Below are 21,816 nucleotides of genomic sequence, written 5' to 3' on the forward strand. Positions count from 1 at the left end.
CACTCTTTATTGACAAGTATATCTACTCTTTCTCATAAGGTTATACAAATAAATATTGACTTGTTCAGTAATCTGAGTGTGCTATCAGAATTTGCTTTAATTTCATAAAAGAAATTGTTTTAATATTTTGAAAGTAAATAGTTTGCAAAGTTATAAGTGCTAATGATAAATATCAGAAAAAGAAGATGTTGGGGCGCCTGGGTGGCGCAGTCGGTTAGGCGTCTGACCTCAGCCAGGTCACGATCTCGCGGTCCGTGAGTTCGAGCCCCGCATCGGGCTCTGGGCTGATGGCTCAGAGCCTGGAGCCTGTTTCCGATTCTGTGTCTCCCTCTCTCTCTGCCCCTCCCCCATTCATGCTCTGTCTCTCTCTGTCCCAAAAATAAATAAAAAAACGTTGAAAAAAAAAAAAAAAGAAAAAGAAGATGTTGACAGAATTGCTTATTATGTGACTTTCAGTGTTGATGTGTTTGAGAAAGAGATAAAAGGGTATAGGAATTGAGTGTGTAGAGTTAATTTTGTGGTCTTTAAAAAAATAATTCTGGGCCAATTGGATATCCATCCGGACCAAAAAAAAAAAAATCTTAGCTTTCCCCTCACTATAGAGAAAAATTGATCCCAAGTGGATTGCAGATCTAAATGTGAAATGTATGGGGCACCTGGGTGGCTCAGTCGGTTAAGTGTCTGACTTTGTCTAAGGTCATGATCTCAGGGTTCATGGGTTCAAGCCTAGCATCAGGACAGTCAGTCCTGGAGCCTGCTTCAGATTTTGTGCCTCCCTTTCTCTCTGCCCCTCCCCTGTTTGTGCTCTGTCTCTCTCTCAAAAAAAATAAACATTAAAAAAAATTTCAATGTGAAAGGTAAAATAGTAAAGCTTCTAGAAGAAAACATTGGCATCTTCAGAGTAGCAAATATTTCTCAAACTGCATAGAAACGGCACTAACCACAAGGGAAAATGTTGGTAATTGTACTGAATGAAAATTAAGAACTTCTTTAAGTAAAAACAAAAACAAAAACAAAAAACTACTAAGGGAGTGAAAAGGTAAATCACACAATGGGCGAAGACATTTGCAATACATGTATTCAATGAAGGACTCATCAAGAATATGTAAATAATTCTTATAAATCAATAAGAAAAAGAACATAGTAGAAAAATGGATAGCTTAATAGGTATTTTACCAAAAAATTCTAGTGACTAATAAACTTATGAAAATGTGTTCAACTTCCTTAGTCATCAGGGAAAGTAAACTTAAATCACAGTGTGATAGCACTATAACCAAAACTGTGCTGGTAAAGGTTGGACAATAGGCTTTCCAGGGGGGAAAAAAGTATGGTGTGTATATTATAAATTGACAAATAATAAAAAAAAATACAATATAATATATACTTCTCATTCTAAATTCCATATAGCCAATTGATTTTATAGAATGCTCTTGTTGATTTTTGCTGAAGTCTATCCATATCTGTAATTCAACCATGCTTTGATAACTTTTTAGCTATTCACAGCATATCAACTACAAATATGACACTTTTGAGTTTAACCTGCATTATTCACATTTCCGCATCACTTTCTTAAGTCTGTATAAATCAATAGTACAATAAATCAAGTCCTTATAAGTAGCATTTCTCAGTTCCTATGGTGTAAACACTCTATTGTAGTCAATTTCATATTACCCACAGGCTATTGCTGAAGAAATACATGACAGTGCACCATTATAATGTATTCCCACCATACAAATACAATTGATATAAATAACCTTAATGGCATTAAAGATAGTCAAATGTAATACAATGGGAGGTAATGAAATTTGAATACTTATTACCTTTGTTTTGATATAACTTACTTAAGTTTATATTATTTAATTTTTAATAATGGTAGTGTTTAACAACTAGCTTTCAAAATTATTGAAAATTTAACCATTGGGGCCTGTGACCTGGTAGGAGCCAACTCTAGCATACTCTTCAACCTACCAGAAGAAAAAGACAGCCAGTACCAAATGAGGCCCTATGACCTGACGATTTAATTCCCAGTATATCCCTGATAAATGCACACATATATTCATCAAAGACCTGTACAAGAATGTTCGCAGCAGCACTATTCATAATAGCAACCCCAAAGTCCATCAGTAGTAGAAAAGATAAATAATTCACAGTGTATTCAGTGGAATAAACCAATTATTACATGTACCAATATGGATGAATCTCATAAATGTGATGTTGAGTGAAAGAAACCAGATCCAAGATATATATACTGCAGTTTACATTTATGTAAAGTTTAAAAATAGGCAAAATTAATCTATAGTATAAATAGGAGAGTGAAACCTCTTGGGGTTAGGGCCCAAAGGGGACAACTAGGGTCCTGGTTATGTTGTTTTCTTAACCTAATCTTTTTTTTTTTTTTTAAGTAATCTCTGCCCCCAACAAAGGGCTTGAACTCACAACCCCAAGATCAAAAGGCACATGCTCTATCAACTGAGCCAGCCAGGTACTCCATGTTCTTTTTCTTATCTGGCATTGTTTACACAGATGTGTCTAGTATGTGAACATTCATCAAACTGTACAACTTAAGATCTGTGTGCTTTTCTTTGGTTGTTGCATTTCAATAAAGAGTTTACTTTAAAATTTTTTTAACTTACTCTCTCGATTAAAACATACACACAGACACACAGACACACACACACACACACAAAACAAACAAAAAAACTGACCTGATAATTTCAAGGTTAAAGTAAATTGGTTAATATAATTTATCTGAAGAAGTAGGGGAGTAGAAACCAGAAGGCTAAGTAATGGAGTCCCATTGTCTAACCATGAAACCGTGTGAAAGGAATTTTATTCCTTTTGTGACTCTATCCTTTCTACTACAAAACAGTAGTATTGGTGAATTACACAAACTGGAAAATGATTGAAAGAAAAAGCCTATTAAATATCTGTATTAACCTTAAAAACAGCTAAATGCTTTATGAAGCTAAATTATGTCAGAGTGCTATATCCTAGTGCTTTCCCTAAAAATATGGCTTTAATAATAAGAGTGAAGTAGCCATTTTGAAAGTTTTCAAAGATATTATAACCTTGTTAATTTTTTTCCTTTGGCCTGGATCCACAGAGGGAAAACAGCTGCGAACCAATAAAATAAAATGGGAAGGAGTGCTTCTTAGTAAAAGATATGGGTAAATGGTTAAATGAATATTGGAAATGGACTGAGGGTGCCATCAGCTGTAAACACAGGAGAAGGCAAGAAGCAGCTTTCTGCTGAGTAGACATTAATTTAACAGGATATGTTGCAGATAAAAATATTTTCCAGAGGTTATTAATTCCTGTAAGTCTACACCTACATTTTCAAATTAGTATCAAATTACTTTTGAAGGTTTTCTCCTCCCATATGTAGCATATCAAAATACTACATAAAAAAAGACATTAGATTCTGTTGCTACACAAAGACCTTTCTAGAAGTTTTACCACTACAGCACATTTCACATTTCATAAATTTTTATGCCTGTTTTGACCTAGACTTTCCTTTCTGTGTGAGTTACTTAGCAGAACTTAGTTTAAGAATATGTGATATGTCTAAAAGAGTATTCATTTAGATAGATGTGATGGAAAGAGATCATTTTTTGAAGATTCCTGTTGAGCCTTACATTTTGGTCAAGGATGAGAACCATTACCAAGCACCAGTGTGTGTGTGTGTGTCTGTTTGTTTTGTGTGTGTGTGTGTGTGTGTGTGTGTGTGTGTGTGTATGTTTTAATCGAGAGAGTAAGTTAAAAATTCTATACTTTTCTTCTGAAAAGAGTCTTTAATCAATAATCCAAGATCTTGGAAGTTTTTTAGACATTTGGTTCTGCACACACACAAAGTTAATAAATGTGAGTAATAGGCTCAGATCAACTAAACAACCAGATACAGACACCACTTGGGCACGTCAAACATGGTGTGTATATTTAAAGGTGCAGCATGAAGTCAGAGCTGGTAGAGTATGCAGTAGAGAGATCAGTTCTCTTTGCCTGTTAACAGACAGAAGTGCTTCCCCTTGAAGATCCCTCAAAAAGGCCACACCAGCAAATACCCAGTATCTGGTAAATCTGAGCAAATGAAGCTCACATCATACCTTTCAAAGTTCCGCTGCCCACTTCAGACCTAGTCGTACACATATGGTGCTAAAGCAGTCCAGGACATGGTCTTGTGTGGGTACATGCTGGAGAAAACTATACCGTGGCTAGGTGTACCTCATCTATCTCAGAGTCCTATGACCCATGTAAGGCTTGCAGGTGTAGAGTATGTAGTACTCATACTCCTAAATAAACTTTTCATTCATTACTGTAACCTCTCTAAGCTAAAACATCTTGAGCCAGATATAATCCTGAATTCTGTGCTGTGGAGCAGAGCAAGAATCCGTTACCCTGATGTCCTTGGGCCAGATATATTCCTGATTTCCATGCTGTGGAGCAGAGCGAGAATCCATTACCCAGGCTAATGCACCCTTGGACCAGCTTTAGGTCCTATTCTACAAGTCCAGGCTTACTTAGGTTGACAAGGAATGATAAGACTGAAGAAGGAAAAAAAAGACTGCAAAGTATCTGCCCCAACCATAGACTGTCTAATTATGTAGTCACTAGCCATTATAAGACAACTTTTCTACTCATTATTTTCTATGTGGTTTTGCTTTATTTTGTTCCTTTTTCCTTTGCCTTCCAAACCTATGCATTGAGATATGGAGAATTATATCTAACCATGCTTTCATCAGGTGAAACGCCCATTTGCTTTAGACATGTCCTTCCTTTGAACTCAATTTTAAAATGATAGGATGCAAAGTTGCAGTGTCTCAATGCAATCCCAGCAATTTGGGTTCATCATTGGATTCATCTGTAATATTTTAATTAGGGAAGAATTGCTAGATGTTACACATCTCTGCCTAAACTTTAGTGTACCTTAACTACTTTTTCATGCCGAAACTCTTACTCATCCTGGATCAGTCTGCTAAGGCAGAGAATTGATTGGGATCAGGAGTCAGGTTCAAACCCTGGCTTTACCACCTTCTAGCTTTGTAATCTTTGTTAGGTCCCATAGACCTTGAGCTTTGCTTTCCTTCTCAGTAAGGTGTGATTAAATCTACCTCATGGATTTGTAGTGACAGTTAAGCTAATGTTTGTAAACTTGTCTAGAACTTGACTCATAATCCATGCTCAGTAAATATAAACTAGTCTAAATCTGACAGTTTGGTCTTTTGGTATATGTAGCATGTATCAAAATTCTTTATTGTCCACAATTTTTACTGCCAGGGATGGGTTTTATTGAAAACCTTTAAATTTCAGCAATAAATTATTTGCTAGGATTTAGAGGATGAATTGTGTTCTGAACAGAAACAAAAATGTTTGCAGCCAAAAGCATTTCCTTGTTATGTGAAACTAAGGCTCGTGAGTGTATGCCAAGCAACTCACAAATAAATACATATCATATTCTGGGCCACCACTTACTTTCTTGGAAGATTTTTGAGAAAATTAATGAGTGTACCCAAGAGTTTGTTGAACTCAAGTAAATTTTCACTGAGCCGTTTGCTTGCTCACTTTGTTAGGTGGATTAAAGGTTATGGGAGAGGGGCAGGGTTGACAGTGCAGCTAATGGACTAGGAAACAGTGAGCCTGCACAATAATGCAGGCAAGGAAAATCATTCCACATAGGGATTAAAATTTTAATTGGTTTCTCAAGGCACTTGCAGACTCTTCAGGAGGTAATTCTGAATTTTAAAGGAATGCGAGAGGAGTGCAGTCATGACCATTTAGGACTTTCTATTTTACATTTATAAATATTAATTGAACACATTACCACTGTCTAAAAATGGCCTAATAAATATTTACCAAGAACAGCTGGCTATTAGATTTCTTAACTTCCTGCTTCCAACTGTGTTAATTTTGGCAATGAATGTGCAAATTACTTTGCTTGTTTAGGGATTCTGAACTTGGAAGGGACAGAGGTGGCAAAGTAGGAGAAGTTATATGAAAATCAGCAAGAAAGGCACAGGACAGTGGCAGGCAAAGGCTCAACTCTCCCTCCATCTCTAATTACTGCCCAGTCTTCATTTGCTCATGTGATCTAGGTTCACCTGATTTCAGGTACCAGCCCTGAACTTTGGAGCTAATTGATGCAAAGGAGCAGGGACTTCAGGAAGCCCCACAGGTGCCACCTAGTCGCGTTCCCAGGAGAGCAGAGGCAGCAGTGGTAGCAGCAATAGTGTGTCCGTGGTACAGGCTGTGAGAGTGATGTTTGTGTGGGCTTGACTGGGTAAGTTGGCTCCGATGTGTGATTTTGGGTGGTGTTCCTGGCTGCATGGCCCATGTCTGGTTCTCCACCTTCCTTTGTATTCTGAGGCCTACCATGAGCATGTTCACAAATTCCTTTCTGTTAAATAAGCCAGAATCAGTTTCTCTTGCTTGTAACTAAGCATATTATGTGGTGGAGCAATTAACTCAATTTTTAAAAAGCCAATAGTAGGCTGTCAAAAATTTCTACAGATTGGATTTGGTGTGGCCAATTTGAGACCTCCCTGATAAATTATAAGCTTCTTTATAAATGAAGTGGGAGAATAGAAAATATGAACAGAATCCAGTTTCTTCATTTTTTTTCTTTTCTCATTGTCAAAGTAGTACATTATCTCAATTTTTTAAGTGGTGTTTTTTTTTTTATTTTTTTTTTATTTTTTTTAAATTTTTTTTTTTTCAACGTTTATTTTTTATTTTTGGGACAGAGAGAGACAGAGCATGAACGGGGGAGGGGCAGAGAGAGAGGGAGACACAGAATCGGAAACAGGCTCCAGGCTCTGAGCCATCAGCCCAGAGCCTGACGCGGGGCTCGAACTCACGGACCGCGAGATCGTGACCTGGCTGAAGTCGGACGCTTAACCGACTGCGCCACCCAGGCGCCCCTTAAGTGGTGTTTTTAACAGAGAAACAATTACATAATAATTCTTTAACAGATTGTCCTAGGTTCAGAGAAAAGGCAAGAGTTGAAGTGGAATGACTGATGCACAGAGCATAACTAGTTTGCCAGAACTCTTGGCACTGTGGTGTTCGTGACCAGCTGTCTGGAAAATGCATATTTCCTAATAATACCTGGAAAAATGGTGTGGCCTGGTGGGAAAGACAAAGGAGACTTTCCCTTTCTTTTAACACTCATGCCAATCATGCCAATAGACAACAAATGTTGTCTATTTTAAGCAAAACATTGTGCTAGCAATCTGGAGAAACTCAAAGAAGTGAGGTATCTGAATGCCCTTGAAGGAAACATATTCATTCATTCATCTTTCAAATATTTATTACACTCGATTGTATTAGACACAATGTATACAAAGGTATACTAGGTACAGCCCTTGTCCTCTGAGGCTTATGGTAAATAAGTACCATCATACCCATGACTAGATGCCTGCGTGGCCTCGTGATATACAGGAGCCTATTAGATATATTTATTTACTTAGCAGGTTATTTATTTATTTTTGGTTAACATTTTAGACATGTACAACCAATTACCATAGCCGATGATTTTTTTTAAATTGATATTCCTTGCAATATCTCAAGTTTGCAGATTTAAGCAGTATATAATCAGCAAGTTATAAATAAACTCAGATTATACATCTGTGTTCCCAAAGGTGACATGTATAAGTACATTAACTAAAAGCATGCATCTAAAATTATGACTAAACTCTTTTTAAAATGCAGAAATATAAAATTACACTTTTTTAAATAAAGAGGTTATCTTTATACTTCAAAATCAAATTTGGCTTATATCGGAGAGGGATGACAGCTATAGGATTGTGCTCTTCAAAGCCAATTACCTAATTTTTTTTTTTTTTTTTTTTTTTGTTACATGAACAATAGCGATGATAGTAAAGGAAATTACCCCCTGCCTCTTAATTGCCAATCTGGCATTTAAGAAAGTTCTGCAAAAAGGTAGTGCAACTGAAAGGCTTCAAATTCCAAGTTAAAATCTGGTAGGCTCAGATTAAAATAGGGTATGTTGCAGGGGCGCCTGGGTGGCTCAGTCGCTTAAGCGTCCGACTTCAGCTCAGGTCATGATCTCACAGCTCATGATTCGAGCCCCGTGTCGGGTTCTGTGCTGACAGTTCAGAGTCTGGAGCCTGCTTCAGATTCTGTGTCTCCCTCTCTCTGCACCTTCCCCACTCATGCTTTGTCTCTCTCTGTCTCTCAAAAATGAATAAACGTTAAAAAAAAATTAAATAAAATAGGGTAGGGTATGTTGCAGATGAAAAAAGAAAGATACCATTGGTTTATTTTTAATGGAATCAAAAGTTGTTGACATTTCTTGGAAACTTGGAACTACTAAATTTCATTTCTCTAAGTATTTCTATTAGTTTTTCTTAGTGGTGCAAGTTATCACAAATAGCTTACAGAGTTATTCTCTACAAGGCACTTCTGTTTGCTGCTGTTCAGGAAGAAAAAACTGTTCTGCATTAACTTCACAATATATGTGTTTTTGCTATAAAATTTTATCATGGCAGATATCTAACAATTTTTTTCACTAAATCAAAACAGTATAATATTTTTGTTCTATCAGCATTGCATTTAAAAAATGTTAATGTTACACACAAAGAACCATTATCTTATTTGGCTATTAGATACTGAGTTGGAAAAGCCTACAGTTCTTTTGCGTTTCCCCTTTACTCTCACACTACTGCCACACTCATAACACTTCTGATACTTCTGGTCACCAAATGTGTGAAGGTTTTCTGACACCAAGTAATTCTCCAGGACACCTGCTGGGTGTACCACAATTTAACTTTTCTGACACCCGGAGACAGAGTCAGAAGATAGTGTCAGATCCCACAGGTTAAAGCCGCAGTCCCACAACACTGTTCTCACCCCACTTCAGATGTCAATCTCAAGTAATGGGTCCCCAGGTTACCCACAATTTCTGTCTGACGTGGCTGCAAATCAATGGTCTCATGACCCACTTCTTAGATTCACAGAACTGAGCAGCACATAGAACTCAGGGAAATACTCATGTTACCAGTTTCTTAAAGGATATGATCAAGGATACAGATAAACATCCATATGAAAAGATACATAGGGCAAGGTCTGCCAGGGTCCTGAGGACAGAAGCTTCTGTCCCCATGAAATTGGGGTGCATCATCCTCCTACTACATGGATGTGTTCACCCACTTGGAAGCTCTCTGAAACCCTTCCAGCTGGGATTTTATAGAGGCTTCCCTCACATTGGCAGATAAATTATTAACTCCATTTCCAGCCCTTTTCCCCTCTGGAGGAAAGAGGTGGTGAGACTAAAGATTTTAATCTGCTGCTTCTTTTTTTTTTTTTTTAATTTTTTTTAACATTTATTCATTTTTTTGATAGAGAGAGACAGAGCATGAGTGGGGAGGGGCAGAGAGGGAGGGAGACACAGAATTCGAAGCAGGCTTCAGGCTCTGAACTGACAGCATGTTGCCTGACGTGGGGCTTGAAGAACTCACAGATGGTGAGATCATGACCTGAGCTGAAGTCGGACACCTAACCAACTGAGCCATTCAGGGGCCCCAAGACTTCAAGAGTCTAATAATGACTTAGTCTTTCTGATAACCAGCCCCCATCCAGGAACCAAAGAGGATCCCATCCCAAATCATCTCAATACAATAAGCAATACTCCAGTGCTCATATCACTTAGGAATTTATAAGAGTTTTAGGAGCCCTGTGTCAGGGATTGGGGATGAAAACCAAATACATGTGTCTTATTATGAATCACAATATCACAGATATAATTTAAATTTCTTACTAAGAGAGAAAGCATATGAACAGAATGCAGAATTTCTTAAAGTTTAAAGGTTGAAGAACTCCAAAGGGCAAAATCTAATCAAGTGGTTTAGCAACTTTGAAAGAGGTTAAAGGCACTTAAGCATCTTAAGATCCAAGTCAAAATCTGGGGTTCCTCTTTCTAGGCATTGTTCCTTTGCTAAGTAACAACCTCCTTGAGCTTCCATTCCTTCATGTGTCAGGTGGGGATCACTAACCACTTCTTAGGATTGTTGTGAAAATTAAATAATGAGTGTAAGGGGTCTGGCTTGTCGCAGGTAATTTAACAAATATTTGTTCTGTATCTTTCTCTTCTTGAAGAGCTTAAGATCTAGCTGAGACTACAAGCTGTAAACCCAGGAAGGGATAAAGAAAAATCCAAGAGTTAAACCACAACTCACACGCACTGAGGTGGCTGGAGAAGATGATCTTTAATGTCCCTTCCAGCTCTAAGCATCGATTACTCTATGACAGCTGTATGAGAAGTGTCATGGGGCAGTGCATGATGAATCGGCAATTGGGAAGTGCAGACAGTAAGTGCTGTGAGGTCGAAGAAGGGAGCATCTGCCCTGGGCTGGAATGGTTTTGGAAGACCATTAAAAAATTCTGAGTTGTTTCAGCTACAACAAAAGCCCAATTCAATTAGGAGAGCGACTGGCAAGAGTCTGATTATAATACAAATTCAAGCCCAGCTGAGGAGAATAATAAGAAACATAAAATACTGTAGAGAAAGAAGAAAAGAAAATGCAGTGTCAGCAATTTGGTTTCTGAAACACGCAAAGAATATTAAGTAGCTATCATGCTTTTCATCCTTACAATAGTCTTTTAAGGTGGACAAAGTATTCAGCCCTGCTGAGAATCTCCCATGAGTGAGGGATTTGTTAGAAACGTGTTCGGTTCCAAATAATAGAAAACCTGCCCAACATTGGCTTAAAAATAAAATGGTGGGTTTTTTTTTTCCCTAAATGGAAAGAACTTTAAAGGTGGACAGCCCAAAGTCGGTGCCACCTCAAAATAACAGTCAAGACACAGTTTCTCTCTAGCTCTCAGCCTCACCATCCTTAGCATGATGGCATATGCCCTTACTGCTTGTTGCCTTATGGTAGATGGCATCACATTTGCATTCCAGACCCGAAGCAGAGAGAAGGGCAAAGGAGCAAAGAGTGAGGGCAAATGGCATATCCATTGAGTCTGTGCCTTTTCATTAAGGAAGCTAGTTTTCCTGGAAGATTGCCCAATAGATTTTCCCTTCTAACCTGCTAACCAAACTGTATCTCATGGTTGCTGCCAGTGGTAAGGACACTGGAGAGAAGGGGTTAGTCAGCCAACAATGTAGACAAAAGTGTTGAAGACTTGTGAAAAAAATTACTACAAGAGATAAAAGCAGGCAGTTATTTTCCTTAAACAGAAAGCTTTCCCCGATTTTTTATTTTATTTTTTATTTTTAATGTTTATTTTTGAGAGAGAGAGACAGACAGAGTGCGAGTGGGGGAGGGACAGAAAGAGAGGGAGACAGAAATTGGAAGCAGGCTTCAGGCTCTGAGCTGTCAGCACAGAGCCTAAGTCGAGGCTCAAACTCACGAACCCCATAAACCATTTAAAAACTGTAATAATTGTAGATTCACGTGCAGGTGTAAGAAACAATGCAGAGAGATCTCCTGAACCCTTTAACCTTCCAAAACTATAAGTACAATATCACAGTCAGGATATTGACTTGGAGATGTTCAAAATACAGAATATTTCCATCACTGCAAGTATCTTTCATGTTGTCCTTGTATAGCTACACCTACTTCCTTCCCTCCTGCCCTTCCGTTCATTCTTATTTTCTGGCAACCACTCATCTGTTCTCCAGCTCTCTAATTTTGTCATTTTGAGAATGTTACATAAATAGAAACATATGGTATATAACCTTTTGGAATTGGCTTTTTCACTCAGCATAATTCTCTGTGGAGAATCTGGAGGGTCACACTGAGTCACCCGGGTTGTTATTTGCATAACAGTTTGTTTCTTCTTAGTGCTGAGTAGTATTTCAGGGTGTGAATGCAACACAGTGTATTCACTCATTTACTTGTTGAAAGATACCTGGGTTGTTTTGGCCATTGCAACAACAACAACAAAAAGCTGCTATATACATTTGTGTGCAGGTTTTTATGGGAACATAAAATTTAATTTCATCAGGATAACTGCCTAGTAGTACAATTGCTAGGTTGTACGGTAGTTGCATTTTTGGCTTTTTAAGAAATTGCTAAGTTGCTTTGTAGAGTGGCTATACTATTTTGCATTCCTACCATCATTATGTGAGTAATGCCTTGTTGACATATGGTATTATCACTATTTTTTTTTTATTTTAGCCATTCTGATAGATGGATAGTAATATCTCACCGTGGTTGTAATTTGCATACCCCTAATGATGTTAGACATCTTCATATCTGCTTGTTTGACTACTGAATGTCTTCTTCAGTGAACTGTCTCTTCATGTTTTTTGCCCATTTTCTAATTGGATTTTTTTTTTTTTACTTATATGTTTTGAGGGTTCTTTAAAAATTTTATTTATTATTTTAAAAGTTTATTTACTGGGGTACCTGGGTGGCTCAGTCGGGTTGGGTGTCCGACTTCAGCTCAGGTCATGATCTCACAGTCCATGAGTTCAAGCCCCACATAGGGCTCTGTGCTGATAGCTCAGAGCCTGGAGTCTGCTTCGGATTCTGTGTCTCCCTCTCTCTCTGCCCCTCCCCTGCTCATGCTCTGTCTCTCTCTCAAAAATAAATAAAAACACTAAAAGTTTATTTACTTATTATTTTTTTTTTTAGTAATCTCTGCATCCAACACGGGGCTCGAACCCACGACTCTAAAATCAAGAATTGCACACTATTCTGACTGAGCCAGCCAGATGCCCCAGGAGTTCTTTTTATGTTCAAGATACTGGTCTTTAGGTGGATATGGTTTGAACATATTTTCTCCCACTCTGTAGTTTATCTTTTTGTCCTCTTAACAGGGTCTGTCACAGAGCAAGTTTTTAATTTTGATGATGTTCAACTTACCAATTTTTTCTTTTATATATCATGATTTTGTTGTTGAATATAAGAATTCTTTGCCTAGTCCTAGATCCGAAAGATTTTTTTTCTGAAATTAAAAAAAAACTTTCATAGTTTCATCTTGGGTCAGGTCATGATCTCACGGTTTGTGGGATCAAGCCCTGCATTATGCTCTGCACTGACACTGTGGAGCCTGCTTGGAATTCTCTCTCTCCCTCTCTCTTTGCCCCTCCCCTGCTCATGCTCATTCATTCTCTCTCTCAAAATAAATAAATAAACATTAAAAAAATAAAACATTCAATCTATCTCCAACAAAGTTGTATTATAATCTAAACCACAAGAGATAAAAATCAATATTTATGTTTACATTAATTGGTTGAGAGAGAGATTTTATGGATTCTGATCTAAAAAAATTTTTTTAAATGAATTTGTGCATAATGAATCTAGAAAATGCACCTGTAACTTCTTAGGAGGTCATACTCTTCCAGCCCTTTTAGGAATTCCATTTTAAGGCCAAGGCCAAACACACAGAATTTAAGTTTATCAAATTACACCAAAGCTAAGATTTGAAAAAGGATAGATATCCTGAACATAAGGACTATGGGATTAGAAAACCCATTTTTCCCAGATGAGATTTGAGGATTAAATAAAGAAGTGCAAAACAAGTTTCTTTCTGGTGTAATTTGCCCCTATTATCTCACTCTCAGACCAAGCTCATCCTAGGCTTGTAGCAGACAGATTTGACACCAAGTACTTACTTCTGACATCTGGAGATCTTATTATTGAGGGGCGAGAAGGGTGAGGAGAGATGTAGGTACTTTCTGCCACATAAGTATTTCATTTATGAAAAGCCTGTGGCCTTTCCATGCTAACAAGAGAGGGGTCCATATGGAGGTGTTGTTCTAGGCTCCCATGTAACTTTAAGGAAAACTTGCACAATGTCCGGAGCCCTTGACGTCCTGCAAAGGGAGGAGGATGTCCTCTAATTCCTTGCAGCAGAACTCGCTTAGATGACACTAACATTGACTTCCAAACAGAACAGTACATCTACCGAAAAGAAAGTGATGGTGCATTACAAATCTAGAGAGATCTATGAGAAGCTTCTGCCGGCAGCTTGTTCCATTGTTGCCATCAAAAACCCGGCTAATGTAAGCGTCATATTCTAAGAACACTGGCCACTGGGCTGTGCTCAACTCGACGGCTGCCACTGGAGCCCCTCCTACTGTGGGCCACTTCACTCCTGGAACCTTCACTAGCCAGGTCCAGGCTGCCTTCCGGGAACCGTGTCTTCTGCTGGTCACTGATTCAGGGCTGACCACCAGCCCCTCACAGAGGTGTTTTATGTTAACCCGCCTACCGTTGCTCTGTGTAACCCAGACTCTCCACGGCGCTGTGTGGACACTGCCATCCCACGCAACAGCAAGGGAGCTCACTCATTGGGTCCGAGGCGGTGGATGCTGGCCTGGGAGGTTCTGCACACACTCCCGTGCACCATCTCCCATGAACACCCGTGGGAGGCCACACCTGACCTCTCCTTCCACAGAGATCCTGAAGGGACTGAGAAGGAAGAGCAGGCTGATGATGAAAAGGCTGTGACCAAGGAGGGATTTCCAGGTGAATGGACTGCCCCGGGTCCCGAATTTACTGCTACTCAACCTGAGGTCTCAGGTGGTCTGAGGCATGCGGGGTCCTCAGTGCCGGTCCAGCAGTTCCCTACTGAAGACTGGGGCTCTCAGCCACTGCTCAGGACTGGGCTGCAGCTCCCACTGCTTGGGCCCCTGAATGGGTGGGAACAACCCCTGAGGGATCCTAAGTTGCTCCGTCCACAGACTCTTAAACAGAAATGGAAATAAGGTTGATGGAAAATAAAGTTTCTTAAAAGAAAAAAAGAGGGGCGCCTGGGTGGCTCAGTCGGTTAAGTGGCCGACTTCGGCTCAGGTCATGATCTCGCGGTCTGTGAGTTCGAGCCCCGCGTCGGGCTCTGTGCTGACAGCTCAGAGCCTGGAGCCTGTTTCAGATTCTGTGTCTCCCTCTCTCTGACCCTCCCCTGTTCATGCTCTCTCTCTGTCTCAAAAATAAATAAAACATTAAAAAGAAAAAAAAGAGCCTGTGAATAATAGATAACCTGATCCTCAGAAAGGCAGGCAGCCCAGTGTGGTGGTGAGGACATGGGTACAGTGTAATTAACTGTAGTTTGGGTCCCGGTTCTGCCACTTACATGCTATAGAACTCTCAGCCAATTACATAATTTTTTGGGTTATCACCCTTATCTGCTCCACAAGAACAGGGACCAGTCGTGTTGTTCACTGTTGTATATCCAGTGCCTGACAAACCTGGCACTGTGGCATTTGGTGCCAAATCAAATAGGGTATTAAGGAAGTATATGGAGAAAGAAAAGACCAGCCCCTACATTCAGAAGCTGGCCTGTGTACTCACAGGTAACCCACATTGTTCTCCTGTTAGACATAAACAATTTCACAGTGTACCAACCTCTGACAAGGTTACTTTGACACCACACTAAAATGAGACAAAGCAAAGCCACTGCATAATTTTGTATAACCATAGATAAATACAAGGTCACTGTGCCACCCAGGAAAATACCAAATACCCCCTCTATTGGCCAAGATGAGTAACTGCTACTTCTTTACTAATTTCGGCTTTCTTTCTGCCTCTCTTTCTATACATAAGATTTGTTGAGATATCCATTTATAGAATTACCCCTGCTTTCTGACAGCATCCAATCTAGAGAAGACCTGCTTTCTTAGACCTTCTCTGAGGTTACCCAATGAAAGCCCAAATTCTATGATAGGTTTTTTTCTAACACCCTCCTCCTGATACATTCCATGATTCCTCATGGTATGTTTGCATTCACTTCAGTGAAGAATAGACACAATGTATTTAACTACAGTTGTGTTCCTAGTGGTATTTGGCTTAAGGGAAATGACAATAGGAATGGAAAAAATGGGGAGTTACGTTGTTTCTTCAGAGTTGTTGTGCATAACAAATGGATAAATAATTTACCAACACATATTTAGGGTCTGTTTTGCACCAGGCACTGTGCTAGGTGCAGGGAATCTGGAGAAGAATGAGACCAGATTGCTCTCCAGCAGTTGAATCTGTGGAACGTGCACAATAGAAAATTTATGATCCAGTTTAGTGTTGTTCACACTATTATAGAGCCATACACCTTCTATAAAGATGTTGTAGGACCACACACTAAGGAGGAACGTCTTTTTTAGACTTATAACCTACAGAAGTGTAAGATAATAAATTTGTGTTGTTTTAAGGCATAAAATTTGTGATAATTTATTGCAGCAGCAATAGGAAACTAATATAGTATACTTGAGCTTAATATTTAAGGTGGATTGTCCCAGGCATAAGCCAAGGTAGACTAGTTCCTGTAGGATCTGCCAGTTGGCCTGTATGGCTGCATGCTAGGGAATGTGACACGGTATGTCTGGATTAGATCCTGAAGGGTCTTCTTTCTACGCAGAGAAATTGGAAATTACCAGAAGGTTATCAGAGACCACTGGAGGATTAAAAGCAGGAGAGCGTGACAAAATCAGATTTGCATTTTAGAAGGATAGGTTGGAGTCTGGGAGTAAGGAGAAGGAATGGGAAAATACTTAAGTATCCTAGGCAAGAAATGAGAGGGTTTCTTTGATCACCTTCTATTAGATGACCTTGCTTAGTCCTTGAAATTGGGGTGAGAAGACAGAAAAAAATGTGCTCTTCAAATATTTGAGATTCTGTCATGAAAAACTGGTTAGCCATGGTCTGTGCAGTTCTAAGATCAAGGTATAAAGTCATAAGGAGATATGAAGTGCGCTATCAGGAAGCACATTCTAATAATTAGTGGACTAAAACTATCAGATTTCTTCACAAATAATTGTGTCTTACGTTTCTTTCTTTCATCTATTCAGCAAGTCTGCATTTGAGTATTCAGGATGTAGCAGGCATTAGGCATATGATGATGAACAAAGAGACACTGTCCTCGATGTAGTTTAATTTGTGTGTTGTGGTACTGTTTGCATACAACTTTTATATAATCATTTATATAATCATGAAGCACACAAGCTCCCAATTAGGATATCTGAAAAGTGATTTGTATACAAGGGCGAGGTTAGCGTGGAGTGAACTCTGGCCAGGGAAAATCGGGAAAGATGATAACCCAATAGAGGAGTTGTAAAGTCTATGTAAGTACCACCCACTATTGCAGGAGAGAGGCCGAGCCTTCTCTCCCCACTCCTTCCCGCTTGCCCCGCCTCTGGGCCGGGTCCCCACCGCACGGCTCGCCTGTGCCCTCCCCTTCCTCCGCCCCCACCCGCCCTTTTAACTCCTCGTTCTCGGTCCACGGGATTTCGAGCTCTTGTCTCGCGAGACTTTCGTCGTGCTGGCGTTGGCTGTGTGGCAGCCTGGAGGTGTCACCTGGAGGTGACAGGGGCTGTTTTGTCGCAGATTTCCCGCAAAACTGGGTCTGTCCCAGAGGCGTTAAGTAGGTTCTGGGCGGAGACCCGGCTTAGCGGTCGCGCGGGGTCCCTGAGGAGAGAGTGGGGCGGATTCCCCGATTTCCGGCCGGCCTCAGGCCGCGTGCGTGCCGCGTGTGCGCTGCCCGCCGGGAGCCCGCGTGAGGTTCCACCCGCCGTGTGCGGGGTCCGGGTGGGTGGGCTGCGGCGCCGTGACACCGCCGGCGATTTCTGCGGCGCGGGGCTGAGGCCCGGTAGCTGCAGGCTTGAGGGTGAGGGTGGGGGTGGCGGCCCCGGCCGTCTGAGCGCCCTTCTCCTCCCGCGGGAGTTGGCGCCGTGGTGATGCTTGCGGTCAGTAGCCGAGTTTAATGGCTCAGGGAAACTCTGGAATTCTGGAATTTCTTTGGTTCTGATATTAAAGGAAGTGACTTCTTACGAAGTAGCTAGATGGAATTGGTTATTTGCTGCTTTACGAGGCTTGTCTGACTTATTCAGAGAAAGAGAAGGAAAGAGAAGGAAGATTTGTATAGAGGTGAATAGGCAAGTGACTTAAATCCCACGATTCATTCTCTCTCTTGAAATCAAGGGATACAGAAACATGGAGTATATGACGGAATCCGCCGACCGCACCCCTGGACACATGTGAGTCATATTCCTTTTTCCCCTTACCCCTTACATTTAAAGATGATCAAGTGAGTCTTTGAAACTCACTACCTGTGAGGGAAGCTTTTCGTTTGTTTTTTGAGATGGAATTCTTGTCTCCACTTTGTCTAAAGTGGAAAGCTTTATTTCTTGACAAAATTGAATTCAGTTTTAGTTGGAAAGTTTGTCGTAGTAAAATACTTGCTTTAAGAGTATTAAAATAAAATTAAAATAGTTGCTTTAAGAGTATTAAAATATTCACTATACGTTCTTCTGGATGTCCATGTGATAGCCATTAGCCACATGTGGCTATTTAAATTTAAAGAAACTAAGATGAAAAATTAAATATGAAGTTCTTCAGTCATACTAGGCATGTTTCAGGTCCTCAGGCGCCACATGTGTCTGGTGACTACTATATTTGAATATTATGGATTATAGAACATTTCTTTGGGACAACATCAATGATTCCTAAACATTTTCTGTCCCCAGTACACCTGGAGTTAAGACCCCCATCCATTTTTTTTTTTTTCAACGTTTATTTATTTTTTTTTGGGACAGAGAGAGACAGAGCATGAACAGGCGAGGGGCAGAGAGAGAGGGAGACACAGAATCGGAAACAGGCTTCAGGCTCTGAGCCATCAGCCCAGAGCCCGACGCGGGGCTCGAACTCACGGACCGCGAGATCGTGACCTGGCTGAAGTCAGACGCTTAACCGACTGCGCCACCCAGGCGCCCCAAGACCCCCATCCATTTTACCGAATCACTAGACATGAGTCTCTTTCCATCCTTTGAAAAATTTTCTGCTCTGGATAAATGTTTACATTTTGGTAGTCCTGGCACCTTTAAAAAAAAATGCCTTTGGACTATAAAGCTGTCTGATGATTACTATTAGAAATAATTTACACTCTCTAGACCTTCTGAACATCACCATAGTTTGAGGATTTTTGAAATTCTAGCCATCCTTGTTTTTTTGGTGCAGTATTCCAAGGTGATGCTTTATAGCATCTTTGAAGATTGCTCTGCAAGTTTTTTTTTTTTTTTCTTTTTTTAACGTAGAGATAATATGGCCTAACTTGAAGGCTTTTGTTTGATAGCCTTTATCAAGGCATCAAATGCATTTATGAAACCTAACATGAAAAATTTATGCTGTATTTATTTATTTAAGCTTGTGCTGCGAGTGTGGTGTCCCAATCAGTCCAAATCCTGCCAATATTTGTGTGGCCTGTTTGCGAAGTAAAGTAGACATCAGCCAAGGCATTCCGAAGCAGGTCTGTGTGTCTTTCTGCAAGCAATGTCAAAGGTACGGTGTAGTACTTATTTTGTCCTACTTGAAGTTGAGATTTGTAGATAGGAGAGCCACTGGCATATGCTGAGATGACACCGACATACATAGAATAAAGTGCATGTAATTGACATTCAATTTTACTTATGTTGGTGTTGCCAAAGATTTTAGGATTTGCAATTTTGTAATGTACTTTTCTGGTTTGCCCTGCTAATCTGGTAAAGTTAGTGGAAAGGTGCTTGGCTGTTTTTTAAATTTTTTTTCCTTGTAAGAGATTAATAGGTTTGCTGTATACAGTGAACAGATATGAGTTGATGTTCATAAGGGTAAGTGAAAGAGATTACTAAGGACATACTGTTGTTATTATCATGAGGTTTTTTTTTTTTTTTTCATTTTAGTTACCAGATGCTATGTATGACAAAAACCCTCCTAAGTTTTAATGTTTTAAGTATTTGAGCAAAGTGTTTTAAAAATTCTATTAAAATTCCCATGTAACTAAATGACTGTAGTAAGCTATCAAGTAACACAAAACTGCCCAGTGACACTGCCGATATAAAACTAATTGCCTCTGATTTCCCAAATGGGTTAGGATAGTAGTGGTTCTTCACTGTTTTAGGGATGGGGGAGGTGGCTCATGAATCCCTTTGGGAATTTGAAAACTGTCTTTCCAGAAAAATACTTAAAATTTACATATGTACAAAAACATGAAACTTTTCTGTACTATTTTAGGGAGTTTATAGTTTGCAAGTTTGGCAAGTATGAGGCTTGATCATTTACAGATACTTGCTATTGAAAGCATGGCGGAGTGGAAAAAGCCTGAGACAAAGAATCAGGAGACCTAGTTTGTCTTGGATTTCTCACAAATGAGCTTTTTGAAACTCTGCAAATTAACCTCTTTAAACCTTAATTTTGTCATCAGAATGAAAGGCTTTATTAATTGATATATGAAGCCCTTTGACTCCAGAAGCATGCTTATTACAAATGGACCTGTATAAGGTTTTTGAATGAACCTTTAAAGGTGAAAATCAGAATATGCACTTAAGTATGGCAAAAACAAGCATTCATATAACATATTTAGAAGTATTATGTATTTAACAAATACTTATTGAGTGTTTACTATGTGCTTGGCACTCTCCTAAGTCCTGAGCAGACTGGGCTAAAAATCTTAAAGCATGTGCACAAAGGATTTAAGGTTTAATTTAATTAGGTTTTATGTAAGATTTAATAATGAGTTTTACAATTTAACATTTGGGAATGGACTTGAAATACATGAAAAGTCTGAACTACTGTTGATACATAGTATGAGGTGCTAATTTATCTTTTTTTGTGTGTGAGAAATTAGCAGTTCTCAAGCATCTTAGATGCTTATTATAAACCATTCTGATACCATTTTAAGATGATTTCTTACCTGTTTTTCAGAGTGTAGCTTCAGAGAACTTTTAGGCATTTTTCAGTCCTCACTGGAATTCTTTGCTGGTGCTTGAAGTATTAAGACCTCTTTAATAGATTGAGATTGGCTTTCTCAAATATACTTAGGATTTCACATTTTAAACTGAAGCTACTGATCTAATTGAAAGTTTTCTGGAACTGTTAAATATACTTGGGTTAAGTGCTTCATATCAACCTTGGGTATTATTATATCTTACTAATAATCAGTGGATTGTCTGCAGATTCACAGTGAAATTTTTGTCTTTCCTGAGAAATGCTGGGTTTCAGTGTATTTTCTTTCTCAGATATTTCCAGCCACCAGGAACTTGGATACAGTGTGCATTAGAATCCAGGGAACTTCTTGCTTTGTGTTTGAAAAAAATCAAAGGCCCTCTGAGTAAGGTAGGTCAGTTAGTTAAAATTGGTTTTTGTAGGCATGTGTTACTGTTTTTATACTTTAATCTCTTATTTTCAGAAAATCCTACCAGTAGGTTTTCCAAAAATAACTTAAATGTTACTGTTGGTAAGCACCCTACTACAAAACTGTGTCCATTTTTAAAGTTATATATATTCTTTTTTTATGGAAATGAAAATCTTTTTGCTTTAAAAGACTTAATGTGAAATGTGTTTTTTTTCATTCATTATTTATCGCCAGCCTCTTATGTGCAGTAGTTTTTTCTGAAAATATTTATATAAAGGCATTGCTGGGGTCCCTGGGTGGCTCAGTCAGTTAAGTGTCTGACTCTCGATTTCTGCTCAGGTTGTGATCTCGTGATTATGAGATTGAGTCTTGCAGCAGGCTCTGCGCTAAGCATGCAGCCTGCTTAAGGTTCTCTGTCTGCTACTTACCTGCTCGTGCATGCACACTCTGTCTCTTTCACCTCTTTCACTCAAATAAAAAATAAAACATTAAAAAAATATACCATTGCTAAACATAATTTAGGAGATTATAGTATTAGGGCTATGGTATTCAGTTTCTTTTTATTTTCATTATTGCTCTAGAAAGAAAATATTTATGCCTGTTATTTAAAGTGAGTGCATCATTGTCTCCAAAAAAACAAACAGGATTTTAGTCCAGTTTACCTCTCTCTCTGCATAACACTTTCAGTCTTCTTTGTGTTAAACTTTGACACCAGGTATATATTTTTAATTGAAATGGATTCGGTTTGAAAGT

General features: G+C 39.2%; 1 protein-coding gene and 1 pseudogene across 3 annotated transcripts in view; both read left to right on the forward strand.

Moving 5' to 3' along the window:
• LOC115524235 overlaps nucleotides 1–14,638 on the forward strand; it is a 47,677-nt pseudogene extending 33,039 nt beyond the window's left edge.
• NMD3 (NMD3 ribosome export adaptor) overlaps nucleotides 1–21,816 on the forward strand; it is a 74,245-nt gene that overhangs the window by 25,058 nt on the left and 27,371 nt on the right. For 2 of the 3 annotated variants that reach the window (XM_030330607.1, XM_030330608.1), the window contains 3 exons: nucleotides 17,877–17,932; nucleotides 19,098–19,232; nucleotides 20,948–21,044. In XM_030330607.1, coding sequence (XP_030186467.1) covers nucleotides 17,889–17,932; nucleotides 19,098–19,232; nucleotides 20,948–21,044 — 276 coding nt within the window. In that variant the 5' untranslated portion in view covers nucleotides 17,877–17,888. Of the gene's footprint in view, nucleotides 1–17,155; nucleotides 17,320–17,876; nucleotides 17,933–19,097; nucleotides 19,233–20,947; nucleotides 21,045–21,816 lie in introns of those variants that run through there. The other variant, XM_030330606.2, reaches the window with a different exon arrangement.

This window comes from Lynx canadensis, chromosome C2 (genome assembly GCF_007474595.2).
Source record: "Lynx canadensis isolate LIC74 chromosome C2, mLynCan4.pri.v2, whole genome shotgun sequence".
Classification (NCBI taxonomy): Eukaryota; Metazoa; Chordata; class Mammalia; order Carnivora; family Felidae; genus Lynx; species Lynx canadensis.